The sequence below is a fragment of the Scardinius erythrophthalmus genome (genome assembly GCF_964197995.2).
Source record: "Scardinius erythrophthalmus genome assembly, chromosome: 16".
NCBI lineage: Eukaryota > Metazoa > Chordata > Actinopteri > Cypriniformes > Leuciscidae > Scardinius > Scardinius erythrophthalmus.
The window spans coordinates 29,259,189-29,272,884 of record NC_138236.1 but is presented as its reverse complement, the minus strand read 5'-3'; the positions used below and the strand labels follow the sequence as shown (position 1 = coordinate 29,272,884).

Genomic DNA, 13,696 nt, shown 5'->3' with positions numbered 1-13,696 from the left:
TCATGCAGTTCCTTTTGATAATTGATAGCATAGAATAAAAGTTCTGTTCTTTTTCTCAGATCTGCTTGTACAAATTTAGATGAGGTGGAACTGCACGGAGTCACCAACCTACTTGAACACCCTATTCAGATGGCCCCTCCAGGTATCCATGCATGCATTAAACAACAAAACCTTCTGCAGACAGAAACTGGTTGAATTTCAAAAGACCCATTGATCCAAATATTTGGTCTAACCTTTTATGTTTCTATTTCTGTCTTTGTCTTTTTGCTTCTCTTTCTCAGTGGATACAGATAAGCCAGTGACTCTGGGTGTGTATTTGACTAAGAAAGAACAAAAGAAGTTGAGGAGACAAACACGTAGAGAAGGCCAGAAAGAGGTGCAGGAAAAGGTCCGATTGGGTCTTATGCCTCCACCGGAACCCAAAGGTACATCACCAGTCAGGTTTAAATGTTTAATATGTCAAACAACCAGCCAACGGTTTGGGCACACCTGCTCATTCTTAATTACTATTATTTTTCAATTAAAGGTGTAACGCAGTTCGTTGTTATGGGAAGAAGGAGGTTGGAACATTTAAAAACTTTAATGACATAAAATAAATCAACAACAAAACGAAAGTAAAAGACAGCAGCCCCTCACGGACGACTGCTGTCACATAATAAAACATAAAAACCACAAAACAAGTCCAGGCATGTCCTCTCTCGCTCTTCACTGACGTCACTCCTCCTTTATGCCTCCGCAAGAGATACAAGACCGGTGCGTCTCGCAGGTGTCACTCATCAATAGCCGCGTTTCCACTGTCGGGCCAGGGCCGGGCCGTGCTAGTGCGTGCCAGGGCCAGTCGCGTTTCCACTGTCACTTCCGGGGCTTGATCGGGGCTTACTCGGGGCCAACGGCCAGGATTTCTGGCGCGTCGAATACCTTGGGCCAAAGCGGGCCAGCTCGGGCTAGAGGAGTGGTTACCAACAGAGGAGGAGTTTACCGTTGGGAGACGGCAGCGCCGGATGATTCTGTCAGCATTAAAGACTTAAAAATAAAATAATTTAAATCGCGTTCATGTTTGAATGCCTTCTGTTTGTGATGCAAAAGACTATGCGCGCTAGCCGTTACCATAGTAAACATAGTAAGTTAAACGCTTGAAGATACGCATAGTAAAAAAACAACAGCGAACGCTTGAAGAAATCAGACCGAAATTATTAAAGGCTATCACAGTCATGTTTTTATTTTATCTGTCATAGCCTACGTCTCGTCTCTTTAAACCGGACTATCAAAAAATAAAGTAACTTTTTTTTTTCGGGAGCTTTCTCTGTTTCTCTGACTGAAAATATCTGTATGGGAGTCGAGAGAGTGCTAAAGCTCCTCAGGTCGTATGGCGTATATTTGTAGAAATTATCATTTTTTCTAAATGTGATGTAAATATGTCCTGTAACTAAGTTACCAGATAGGCTAAAGAAACAGACGCGACTGAAAAAGTAAGTGTGTCCTCTTTCTTTTGTGAAATAGACCTAACGGTAATTTATTTCTGAGTGACTAATGTGCAATTTTTACATAAATTAATTCATTATGATCAATGTATCACTTTTTATTGTAAACCTGTGGTAAAACATTGATGCTTGGGTTTTAAATATTCAAGTAGCTGCTAAACAAACAAACAAAAAAAAGCTAGCAAACGGCCGCTTTTATCGTGTTTGTTTTCAACGCTGTTTCCAGTGATTTCTGATTAGTTTTCTGATAAAACTTCCATTTGTTGGTGAAATGATGGGTTAGTGTGACGTTGTCCCAGAGAGGCGTGTTACGGGCGTGTTTTAGTGAAGCGCTGTGGAGCTTCTGGCCCGACAGTGGAAACGCATGCCCGGTGCTATTGGCCCGAGGCCATTAGCCCGGCACGGCCCGTTTAAAGCCCTGGCCCGACAGTGGAAACGCGGCTATTAATCACGCCACCGGCCTCGCGCCGCTTTCGCACGGCCCTCGGTCTTGTCCTGCTCGCCACAAAAGGTTTTTCACATCATAATTTATGAACACTTGGGTTTATATTCAGGGTTTGTACAGTCATGAAAAACTTGGAAAAGTCATGTCATTTTAAAATGCCAATTTACAGGCTTTGAAAAGTCATGGAAATTTGTTTCACAAAAATCTGTATAATAGAATAGCCTATATGTTTAATTAGGGCCTGAATGTCGGCACAGGTATTGCGCATAGATTTGCTCATTCCCATATGTTACACTCTTATAATGTGGGAAATTCACTATAACTTGTTGGTTAGATCAATAAATTAATCCATACTTTCAGAATATCTTGCCAAATCAGTAATTTAAAACAGCGTCAGTGATTCAGCTGTACCACGTCGTCTCTCTCTCTATCTGATGCAAAAATGTCTTCACATTTTAGCACACTGTCAGCACTACACGCGAGCTGCACGCTGCGAATTTAGTGTTTCATTTTCATGTCTTTTTAAGTCTTTCCAATTTAAACATTCAAGCGATTTTACACCATTATGTACTCGCGCACTCTCTGAGAGACGGTTTTCTGTGCACTCTCAGCCAAAGCGCATACACACAAAGTGGCCTCGCAAACAACTCGAGTTCTGTCAAATTGAGTTCTTTTTCGTGGCTTCTTGTGCTTAAATGGCCAAATACTTTGTCTTGGGGAGTATCCCCATACACCACGTTGGTTATGTCTTAAGTAAACATAAAACAGTTGAGAATCAGTATATTGGATCAGTACATTCGCCCCACATACAGTGAGGAAAATAAGTATTTGAACACCCTGCTATTTTGCAAGTTCTCCCACTTAGAAATCATGGAGGGGTCTGAAATTGTCATCTTAGGTGCATGTCCACTGTGAGAGACATAATCAAAAAAAAAAATCACAGTGTATGATTTTTTTAACTATTTATTTGTATGATACAGCTGCAAATAAGTATTTGAACACCTGAGAAAATCAATGTTAATATTTGGTACAGTAGCCTTTGTTTGCAATTACAGAGGTCAAACGTTTCCTGTAGTTTTTCACCAGGTTTGCACACACTGCTGGAGGGATTTTGGCCCACTACTCCACACAGATCTTCTCTAGATCAGTCAGGTTTCTGGGCTGTCGCTGAGAAACACGGAGTTTGAGCTCCCTCCAAAGATTCTCTATTGGGTTTAGGTCTGGAGAATGGCTAGGCCACGCCAGAACCTTGATATGCTTCTTACAGAGCCACTCCTTGGTTATCCTGGCTTTGTGCTTCGGGTCATTGTCATGTTGGAAGACCCAGCCTCGACCCATCTTCAATGCTCTAACTGAGGGAAGGAGGTTGTTCCCCAAAATCTCGCAATACATGGCCCCGGTCATCCTCTCCTTAATACAGTGCAGTCGCCATGTCCCATGTGCAGAAAAACACCCCCAAAGCATGATGCTACCACCCCCATGCTTCACAGTAGGTATGGTGTTCTTGGGATGGTACTCATCATTCTTCTTCCTCCAAACACGTTTAGTGGAATTATGACCAAAAAGTTCTATTTTGGTCTTATCTGACCACATGACTTTCTCCCATGACTCCTCTGGATCATCCAAATGGTCATTGGCAAACTTAAGACGGGCCTTGACATGTGCTGTTTTAAGCAGGGGAACCTTCCGTGCCATGCATGATTTCAAACCATGACGTCTTAGTGTATTACCAACAGTAACCTTGGAAACGGTGATCCCAGCTCTTTTCAGGTCATTGACCAGCTCCTCCTGTGTAGTTCTGGGCTGATTTCTCACCTTTCTTAGGATCATTGAGACCCCACGAGGTGAGATCTTGCATGGAGCCCCAGTCCGAGGGAGATTGACAGTCATGTTTAGCTTCTTCCATTTTCTAATGATTGCTCCAACAGTGGACCTTTTTTCACCAAGCTGCTTGGCAATTTCCCCGTAGCCCTTTCCAGCCTTGTGGAGGTGTACAATTTTGTCTCTAGTGTCTTTGGACAGCTCTTTGGTCTTGGCCATGTTAGTAGATGGATTCTTACTGATTGTATGGGGTGGACAGGTGTCTTTATGCAGCTAACGACCTCAAACAGGTGCATCTAATTTAGGATAATAAATGGAGTGGAGGTGGACATTTTAAAGGCAGACTAACAGGTCTTTGAGGGTCAGAATTCTAGCTGATAGACAGGTGTTCAAATATTTATACATACAAATAAATATACATACAAATAAATAGTTAAAAAATCATACATTGTGATTTCTGGATTTTTTTTTTTAGATTGTCTCTCACAGTGGACATGCACCTACGATGACAATTTCAGACCCCTCCATGATTTCCAAGTGGGAGAACTTGCAAAATAGCAGGGTGTTCAAATATTTTTTTTCCTTACTGTACATACATGACCGCAGCCTAATACCCTACTCATCATTAAAATGAAAACATCCTTCATATCAGAGTCACCGAAGGGAATTCCCCCCATGTTCGTGACGCTATGTTCCCTGCATCTGGCACAGTTGAAGCTAGTACTTATTATTAAAACAAATAGTATTAATAGTCATTCATTTTAGTTAAGATATACTATGATAAATTTTAATATGGATTTTTATTCTTATTTTACATGTATGCATAGACTTTCATGGAACATTAGGTCATGAATATTGCCTCAAAGGTCATGAATATTGCTAGGGATGCACCGATGTGAAAATTGTGGCCGATACCGATAACCGATATTAATATTGCTGGTATGGCCGATACCGATATTTACCGATGTCGATATCTCTGTATAGAAAACAAATTTTAATGATTATCAAATAAAGACCTATTTTCCAAAACACATTTTTTTTTTTTTTTACTTTAGAAATGACTGATATTGGGCACCTTTACCTGTATGCAAAATATGTCACACATACGACACACATGCATTATTTTGCATTGCATATAATGTGTGCTGGTCAACTTGTCTAAAATTAAGAAACCCTTAAAAACAAAAACAGAAAAAAAAAAAAACAGGAACATTGTGTACAATTAAGATAGGCTACTTAATTTATTATTCCAATATCCAAATATGATACTAAATACCACCGGGAAAAGGGCTTCTATTTGTGACGTGCTGTCTTTGCCTTTGAACATTGCACATTTTAAACAGGACACGCATTAGCTGAATAAATGTTAGCCAATACAAACATATTTATAGAAAACAGTTGACAATGAATAGACAGGAGTCCAATAATAGCATAACAAATCACTTATTCTAAAAATAACAAGTAGGTTATAAGACGAATCCGACATATGGGCTGTGTTAACAGTAAAACGTCCGTCATTTAACGAATTTTAAAAACACGGATGGATAATACAAAATGCTTTCTGACATTTTGATAGAGAAAAAAAACAAGCAAGAACAAAATTTAAACTTAGCCCGTCAATTTTTCATTTTACAATTATCTTCTCTCTCTGTGTGCGCGCATCCGTGTTTGTGAGGGTGAGCTCGCGCAGCACTGATACAACGGTAGCCTACTTTTTAATCCATAAGTAACGAACGTGCTAGTTTTCATACAAAATAAATATGTAACATAATTAGGTAGGCTACTTAAGTTATTATTAACACAATAACGTAACACATGAAGGCTACGTTTCTCAACACTGAGAATGAATAAATAAACGCCTGTTTCTCCACTCGCGCTTATCAGTAATCCACAAATCACACGTGCTGTCACTCTTGAGAAAAATCAAATTCGAACGGGTATCAAATATCATGCAATATATTCAAATATCTACGAGTCAAAAAACGATCAATCAAAAATGTGTCATGAAGAGGGAAAAAACATAAGTCGCACTGGACTGCGTTAACAATGTTACTAACAGGACAGTTCTCTGTTACGCACGTCTGAAAGCGGCACTAAAAGACCGCTTTAAAACTTTCACAGAGACCTCAAACAGAAAGCACAAAGCCTGTCTTTAAATTTAATTTCGTTTTGTATTAATTGTATCTTAATTTTGATCAACGTTTCATCAAAAATAAACAAGTAAATATTAGAAAATATTTAATCAGGACATGGAGGCGACGGCGCGTGAACTGAAGCGCGTCTCAAATTAACCGAAACCTACCTGCCTCACAGACCTAAGACATATATAGAAAGCTTGAAACATCTATTTTTAAACAGAACAATTCAAAACGAAAGAAAACAGACTGTTCTCTGCTTATGTCATCTGTATGAAATGTGTATTTCTCTCAGACGCGTTCACTACTGCTAAGATCGCGAGTCAGCATCGTCAACTTCATCTTCAACTTCATCTTCAACTTCACACGTCAAATATCGGCCTGTTCACATCGGCCCTATTTTGACATCGGAACGATACCGATGTGTAAAAAAAATGACCATATCGGCCGATATTATATCGGCGGCCGATATATCGTGCACCCCTAAATATTGCCTCAAAAGTCATGAATTTATTGGTAAAAATGTGTATGAACCCTGTATATTTTAGCTTCTACAAAGTAGCCACTAGATTACAGCTCTGTACTTTTCTCTGTGTATGCAATCTTCATGTGTCTTTGTTTGTGTGCAGTGCGGATCTCTAATCTGATGAGGGTTTTGGGTACGGAAGCTGTGCAGGACCCCACTAAAGTGGAGGCTCATGTTAGAGCACAAATGGCCAAGAGGCAGAAGTGAGTGGTTTCACAAGCACAAAGGATTGGTATCAAAGCCAATAGTACCGTATTTTCCAGAAAAGAAGCCCCACCTGATCAAAATGGCACATTTACGTTCCACTAGAAACAAACATTGATGTATTGTTCTAATTTATTTCTGTGAAGCTGCTTTGATACAGCCTGTGTTGTGAAAAGCGCTATATAAATAAACTTGACTTGACTTGATTTACAATCATTATAAACATGTATTTTAGTTCCCTTCACTCCACAACAAATCCTTTAAATTGAAGTGTATTCGGAACAGGAATGAAAGTATACAACAAACAAATTAAGTGCGCTATACAAACAAACTTGAGCATTTCTCTCACCCGGCATGAATCCAAATGTGTGCGCATTTTGCATGCTTGGCTTTGAAAAATAAGTTGTAAAATGTTTTAGATTATTTAAAAAATGAATTTCTTTTTTACTTTTATTACTTTTGTTCTTTCATGTTTGATTTGCATAGAGTGATGTTTTATTGTGTATGTTCAGGGCCCATGAGGAGGCAAATGCAGCACGCAAACTCACAACAGAACAAAGGAAAGAGAAGAAGGTGAAGAAACTTAAGGAGGATTTGAGTCATGGGGTTCACATTGCTGTTTACAGGTACAAAACGACAAATAAGCTAAAATCTTGCATTCAGATTTGATATTTGTCCTGTAACACACACTGAATAAATCGTAGATTCAACAGTTTGATTTCAGGGTCTTGTCAGCTTGCAGGGTTCTGCTTTAGAGAACAAAATCTTCCACAGTATTTCCAACACCAGTGTTCTACAGCCGCACTGCATCCTGCTAATCCACAGCTCCACAAAGCTGCATTCTGAATTGAATGTGAATAGAGAAGCCCACAATTCAGAATAGTAGTAGTCATCAAAAATATAAATGATGCAACTGTATGAGAATTAGTCAATGGCCAAAAATATTAAACTATCGAAAAACTATTTTGTAATTTAGCTTATTCAAATTAGCCACTAGATTTCAACTGGATATTCCTACTCTTGGTATTCTCTTGTTATTAATAAGGTGCTACCTGACTTAGGCCTATTATATCACAGTCCAAATTTGTTCTGTTGCGTCACATTCTATACAGATTTTTTCTGTTTGCTCTCATGATTTCAGCTTTGTCAACTTTTAATTGCATTGTTCTTGCTGCTTGCACACGACAACATACATATAGCATGGCCAGTTTATATCCTGTTATTTACTCAAGTGGTTTATCTGCTTTGCCTGCAGAATCCGAAATCTGTATAACCCAGCCAAGAAGTTTAAGGTGGAGGCCAATGCAAACCAACTGTACCTTACTGGCACTGTAGTACTGCACAGAGACCTCAACATCGTAGTAGTGGAGGGAGGTTGGTGAATGTGATATGGGAATCTCTATAGATGATTATCTTCACAGATGTTTTTAAATGATTGTTTTCAGGATCATTATTTATCTTTAATCGACTTCTTCCTCCCTGTAGGACCCAAGTCACAGAAGAAGTTTAAACGACTGATGTTGAGTAGGATTAAATGGGATGAGCCGAATTCCAAGAGAGATGGTAAGGGGAAATAGGAGTGACTGAAGGCTAAACATTTATGATCAGTCTTTTGAGCTGTGATTTGGAGCTAACCTTTGACCTTTCATGCTTTTTTTTTTTTTTTTTTAAGAACCTCAAGATTCAGATGATGAGGGTTCCAGGAAGAATAATAAATGCACCTTGGTTTGGGAGGTAAATGCATACCCGTTTCATATGTAATTAAATGGATAATTTACAGAAAATTATGCATTACTTTCATTACTCACCATTTGTAATAGAAATAATCTATTTTTGCTGTTTCATTCAAGCCATATCACCTTTATTTATATAACGCTTCATACAATATAGATGTTTCTAAGCAGCTTTACAGCAATAAATGGCAAAATAATGATCAATAATGTTATTGACCATTTCATGTTTTTTACTGCGGTAGACATTGTGATATGAAGTAATTCAAAGTAAATATTATGTTTTTCTTTCCTTTTTCTTATTAATCCTTTGTGTTCTTAAATATATACATTTTATTCCTCAGGGTACAGCCAAGGAACGTAGTTACGGGGAGGTTAAGTTTAAGCAGTGTCCAACCGAAAACATGGCTAGGGAACATTTTAAGAAGCATGGCACCGAACACTACTGGGATTTGGCTCTGAGTCAGAGTGTTCTGGAGACAACTGACGACTGAGATATAGATTGAACTCTGAAGAACAACAACAACAGAGGACAGTGGCATGTGGACCTTACACACTTTTTTTTTTTTTTTTTTTTTTTTTAGAGAGAGAGAGGTGGAATTGACTGTGGCAGAGATAAAGATGTATATGTAAATATAGTTTGAGTGTGTAAGAGGATGATTGACTTTTGCATACCTGCAATATAGGTGTGAAACAATGCAAGGCTTAAGAAATGAGCTAGGATGTTAACCCTTATGTGTACTGCTGCAGAACTTCACAGTGGTGGCAGCTTAAACAAGGGTGGACACTGGTTTTGTATCTCTTGTAACAGTTTTATTGTGTAGGCTGTGCAGTCTGTGATCTCATGTGTGATTTCTACCTTGGATCCATCTGGTTTGAGTGCTGCATCATGTGCTCTCACCATTTTGATGCAGTCTTTTCAGTAAGTAAGCCTCACTCCTGAAATAAGTTCATTGTTACTGTGTAGTTTGTTACTGATTGGACAGGCATTTTTGAGAGCAGATACAAGAGTATTGGTTTCACTATAACACAAAAGTGTTGATTTTAGTATGGCTGAAGAATGGAGAATGATTTTTATTTTGGTTCACCTATTCAAATGTCCAATAGAAAGTGACAGAACATATGGCTGCTTACGTTCATGGCACATTTATTTTTCATACTCTTATCCCCCCATTTCATGTCAAGAAATCACATGAAAAAAGTGCAACCAACCAAATGCTGATCATTAAAGCTCGGGCAAAAAAATAAAAATAAAGTTCTTGTTTGTTTGTTTGTTTGTTGAGAAAGTTTTACTTAATTTTAAGATGAAATTGCTTTCATCTTAAAATGGCTTAGTTGAAATTACGTTATTATATATATATATATATATATATATATATATATATATATATATATATATATATATAATAACGTAATTTCAACTAATTTAAAAGACATTGACTTTATTAAAGAATACCACCATGGCTATTTCTAGTGCCAAAACTTGAGATCTCCAGTTGCTATACTAGATAAATGCTTCTGATATGCTCCCAAAGATGCAGTGGTGGTACAACAGTATTTGGACCAGGCATTCTTTCTTCACCAAGACAGTGTTCCACTTGGAGATTTAATGGTATGATGCTTATAGCTACCTTAACCCTCCTTTTACCCTCAAATCTACCAACATTTTTTACCCAATGGGGTCAATTTTACCCCAGCAATTTAAACCCCCAGAATGTGATTTTTATTTGTATTTTTTCAAAGGTTTAAGTCAGGTACTTTTTCTTTATGTTTACCATCAATCCCCTAACCCCACCTCCTTCCCTTATACATCCAGAATACCTATTGCACGACTATGGACAAATTAGCAAATGACTATAAAATGTCACTGATTTGACATACATTTCATAAAATATTTGATGTTTTAATTGCTTTGTTGTTAATTTCTTTTATCAAGGATAGGTTTTTGGTCAATTTGACACTCCCATTGATAGTCTCAGGATGCCTCACTGTTGGCACGACACAGGACTCATGGTAGCTTTCTTCTCTGGACAATCGATTTTCCAGATGTTCCAAACAGTCAGAAGGATGCTTCATCAGATACAATAACTTTGCACCAGTCTTCTGTCCAATTCTTGTACTTACTACAGAATTTCAGTCAATCTTTAATGTTTTTATTGGAGAGAAGTGGCTTCTTTGCTGCCCTTCTTGACACCATGTCGTTGTCCAAAACTCTTGGCCTCGCTGTGTGCGCAGATGCACTTAAACCCTCCTGCTGCCAATATTGAGCAGTTCTGCACTGGTGGTGACACGATTTCCGAGCTGATTCCTCAGGAGAAGTTCCTGGCACTACTGGACACTCTGGACCATCCTAAAGCCTTCTTCACTGACTGCAGCCGAACCTCTATTCTTGTAGCTCTTGATAATCTGGTAAATGGTTCTTTAAGGTGCAAAATTCTTTGCAGCTATTTCCTTGCATGTGAGGCCATTTTGATGCAAACCATTGCTAACAAGAACACGATTGGAAGCACTTCTTCCTTCCTTTTATAGCAATCATGTGCTGATGATATTAGTAAAATGATGTTAGCTGGTCATTTGGTGCCAAGGACAAAAACAGTGAAATTTGGGGTTTTGTGATAAAGCTTTTTGCAAATATGTAAAATGTCTCTGATCACTCTGCACAATAATCTAGAAAAATGTGAATCAACAAATTTTCATATTTTGCCACCGCTGTACCCTGTCATTCAAGTGGGACCATAATAATACCATTTTTGGAAGGTAATTTATCTGCTAGACAACATGAGGTTCTCCACTATCATAGTTCTTGCAAGAATTATGTTTTCCCTTTCCAGGAAATATACAATTGGCACTGGAAATATCTAATTTCTTGTCTAATTATGAAATATCTAATTATGATTCCCCCCTCCACTATATTGTGTCAAATATCCAACGCGTGTTTCTTGCGGTAGGCCTATATCGTAATGTTAGGTTTGGGCCCTAAAGCAGAGGGAAGTTTTTTGAAGATCATAAAATCTCAAATTATAATGACCTCAATATCATTCAAAACAAATGTGTGATTTGTGTCAAATCACCAGTGTGTGAAGAACAAAAAAAATTGATATTTCTTATGTTTTGTACAGCAAAATGAGCCTGGGGTCAAATTGACCCCAAAGAACACTGATGCTACAAAATGTGTACAGAACATTGAAAACATATCATGTTAATTTTATGTTTACCCAGTTGTCCCCGTTAAATTAGGAAAAGTCTTTATTTTTGTTTGTTTGTTAAATATGTATTTAGAGATGTTAAACACTGAATGGGGTCAAATAGACCCCAAATGTAATAGGAGGGTTAAGATCACTTTTTTGTTTTACACAGCCACAGTTAATTGTATTATCATTATTATTTTATCATTGTATTATTATTCCCCAACAGACCAAGCATTCCTGTAGAATAGTGCATACAACAAATTCATAAGGAAAATTTGTAAATAACTAGAAAAATGCATTTCCGGAGGAACTGCAAAGTGTGCTTGCTCGGGTGCAGTGCACTAACGTTAGCAGGTAGTGGATAAGGGTGCGTTGAAGTTTGCTTGATCTGAGAATTTCAACAATAGTACTTTTTTCAAGATTGTGCAAAAAGGTGAAAAGTTATGTGCATTAAGAGACATGTCTGCAATGTAGACTAGTGCCAATGGCATTGTTTATGTGGCTTGGTTGTTGGTTTTGAAATAATTGGTTATGAATATACAGCAGAGAGTGGGAGTGTTTTGGGTGATGCAATAGTAGCCTATTGAAAAGAAGTTGAACTTATTACTGTTGAAGTTACAACTCATATTGTAATTAAATGAAAAACGCTATCAGTTTCACTATTAGCTTACTCTTGCGATGCAATCGCAACAACATGGATAACACTGTTTGGCCTTGCCTAACTTTATATGACATATGCGCCATATGCTAGAGTTACACACCCCGCTGCCATTTCAGGGCTTTAATTTTGGTGCGGGAATGTGGGGATTGCGCATGATTAACCATTCCCGCAAGGTTAGCTTTTATAGTGCAAGAAATTCCCGCACAAATATATTTGGTTCATCTCAGAACAAATGATTAAAAAATAAATTCACAGATGCGAGAAAAAAGATTTGACAAACTACACTGCTCAAAAAAATAAAGGGAACACTTAAACAACACAATGTAACTCCAAGTCAATCACACTTCTGTGAAATCAAACTGTCCACTTAGGAAGCAACACTGATTGACAATCAATTTCACATGCTGTTGTGCAAATGGAATAGACAACAGGTTGAAATTATAGGCAATTAGCAAGACACCCCCAATAAAGGAGTGGTTCTGCAGGTGGTGACCACAGACCACTTCTCAGTTCCTAAGCTTCCTGGCTGATGTTTTGGTCACTTTTGAATGCTAACGGTGCTTTCACTCTAGTGGTAGCATGAGACGGAGTCTACAACCCACACAAGTGGCTCAGGTAGTGCAGCTCATCCAGGATGGCACATCAATGCGAGCTGTGGCTAGAAGGTTTGCTGTGTCTGTCAGCGTAGTGTCCAGAGCATGGAGGCGCTACCAGGAGACAGGCCAGTACATCAGGAGACGTGGAGGAGGCCGTAGGAGGGCAACAACCCAGCAGCAGGAACGCTACCTCTGCCTTTGTGCAAGGAGGAGCACTGCCAGAGCCCTGCAAAATGACCTCCAGCAGGCCAAAAATGTGCATGTGTCTGCTGAAACGGTCAGAAACAGACTCCATGAGGGTGGTATGAGGGCCCAACGTCCACAGGTGGGGGTTGTGCTTACAGCCCAACACCGTGCAGGACGTTTGGCATTTGCCAGAGAACACCAAGATTGGCAAAATCGCCACTGGGGCCCTGTGACATCACGAGGCATCACGATGACAACCGTTAAAAATACTGTCATTTAACAATGGCGAAGTGTATGAGTACTTACACACACACGTTAGTTATGACCGTTCTGACTGGTGATGGCGTGGTGCGCGAAATGACAGTTGGGTGATCATCGCTCTCCACTTCCTGTGAAATCATGTATCGATGTTCCCTTATTCCCTATGCCGTGTGCATTGCCCTTCGAACTGAACATGTTCGCCTCCTTCGGATTGGAATCTCACTTAAGATGGTGGAATACCCTGTGAAGTTCACTTCGCAGTCCACTTATGGTCAAATGGAACGCACCTGTTGATTGTTTGAGCATGTGACTGCGCGTTTCTCCTTGCCAAATAATGTAAAATTTTGTAATGTTTTTTTTATTATTATTATCTTGTACATCCTCACATTGGAGTCTCGAGTTAATGTACAAAGTTTGGTTTCGAAACGTGACAGCGTTCCTGAAATATGAACTACTTCCTGT

General features: G+C 38.8%; 1 protein-coding gene across 1 annotated transcript in view; it reads left to right on the top strand.

Moving 5' to 3' along the window:
• prpf3 (PRP3 pre-mRNA processing factor 3 homolog (yeast)) overlaps positions 1 to 9,614 on the top strand; it is a 40,964-nt gene extending 31,350 nt beyond the window's left edge. Inside the window, exons 10-17 of the mRNA XM_081389357.1 lie at positions 60 to 142; positions 282 to 425; positions 6,512 to 6,611; positions 7,125 to 7,238; positions 7,868 to 7,986; positions 8,098 to 8,175; positions 8,285 to 8,346; positions 8,687 to 9,614. Of these exons, the coding sequence (XP_081245483.1) occupies positions 60 to 142; positions 282 to 425; positions 6,512 to 6,611; positions 7,125 to 7,238; positions 7,868 to 7,986; positions 8,098 to 8,175; positions 8,285 to 8,346; positions 8,687 to 8,836 (850 nt within the window). The 3' untranslated portion in view covers positions 8,837 to 9,614. The remainder of the gene's footprint in view (positions 1 to 59; positions 143 to 281; positions 426 to 6,511; positions 6,612 to 7,124; positions 7,239 to 7,867; positions 7,987 to 8,097; positions 8,176 to 8,284; positions 8,347 to 8,686) is intronic.
• The last annotated feature ends 4,082 nt before the right edge of the window (positions 9,615 to 13,696 follow it).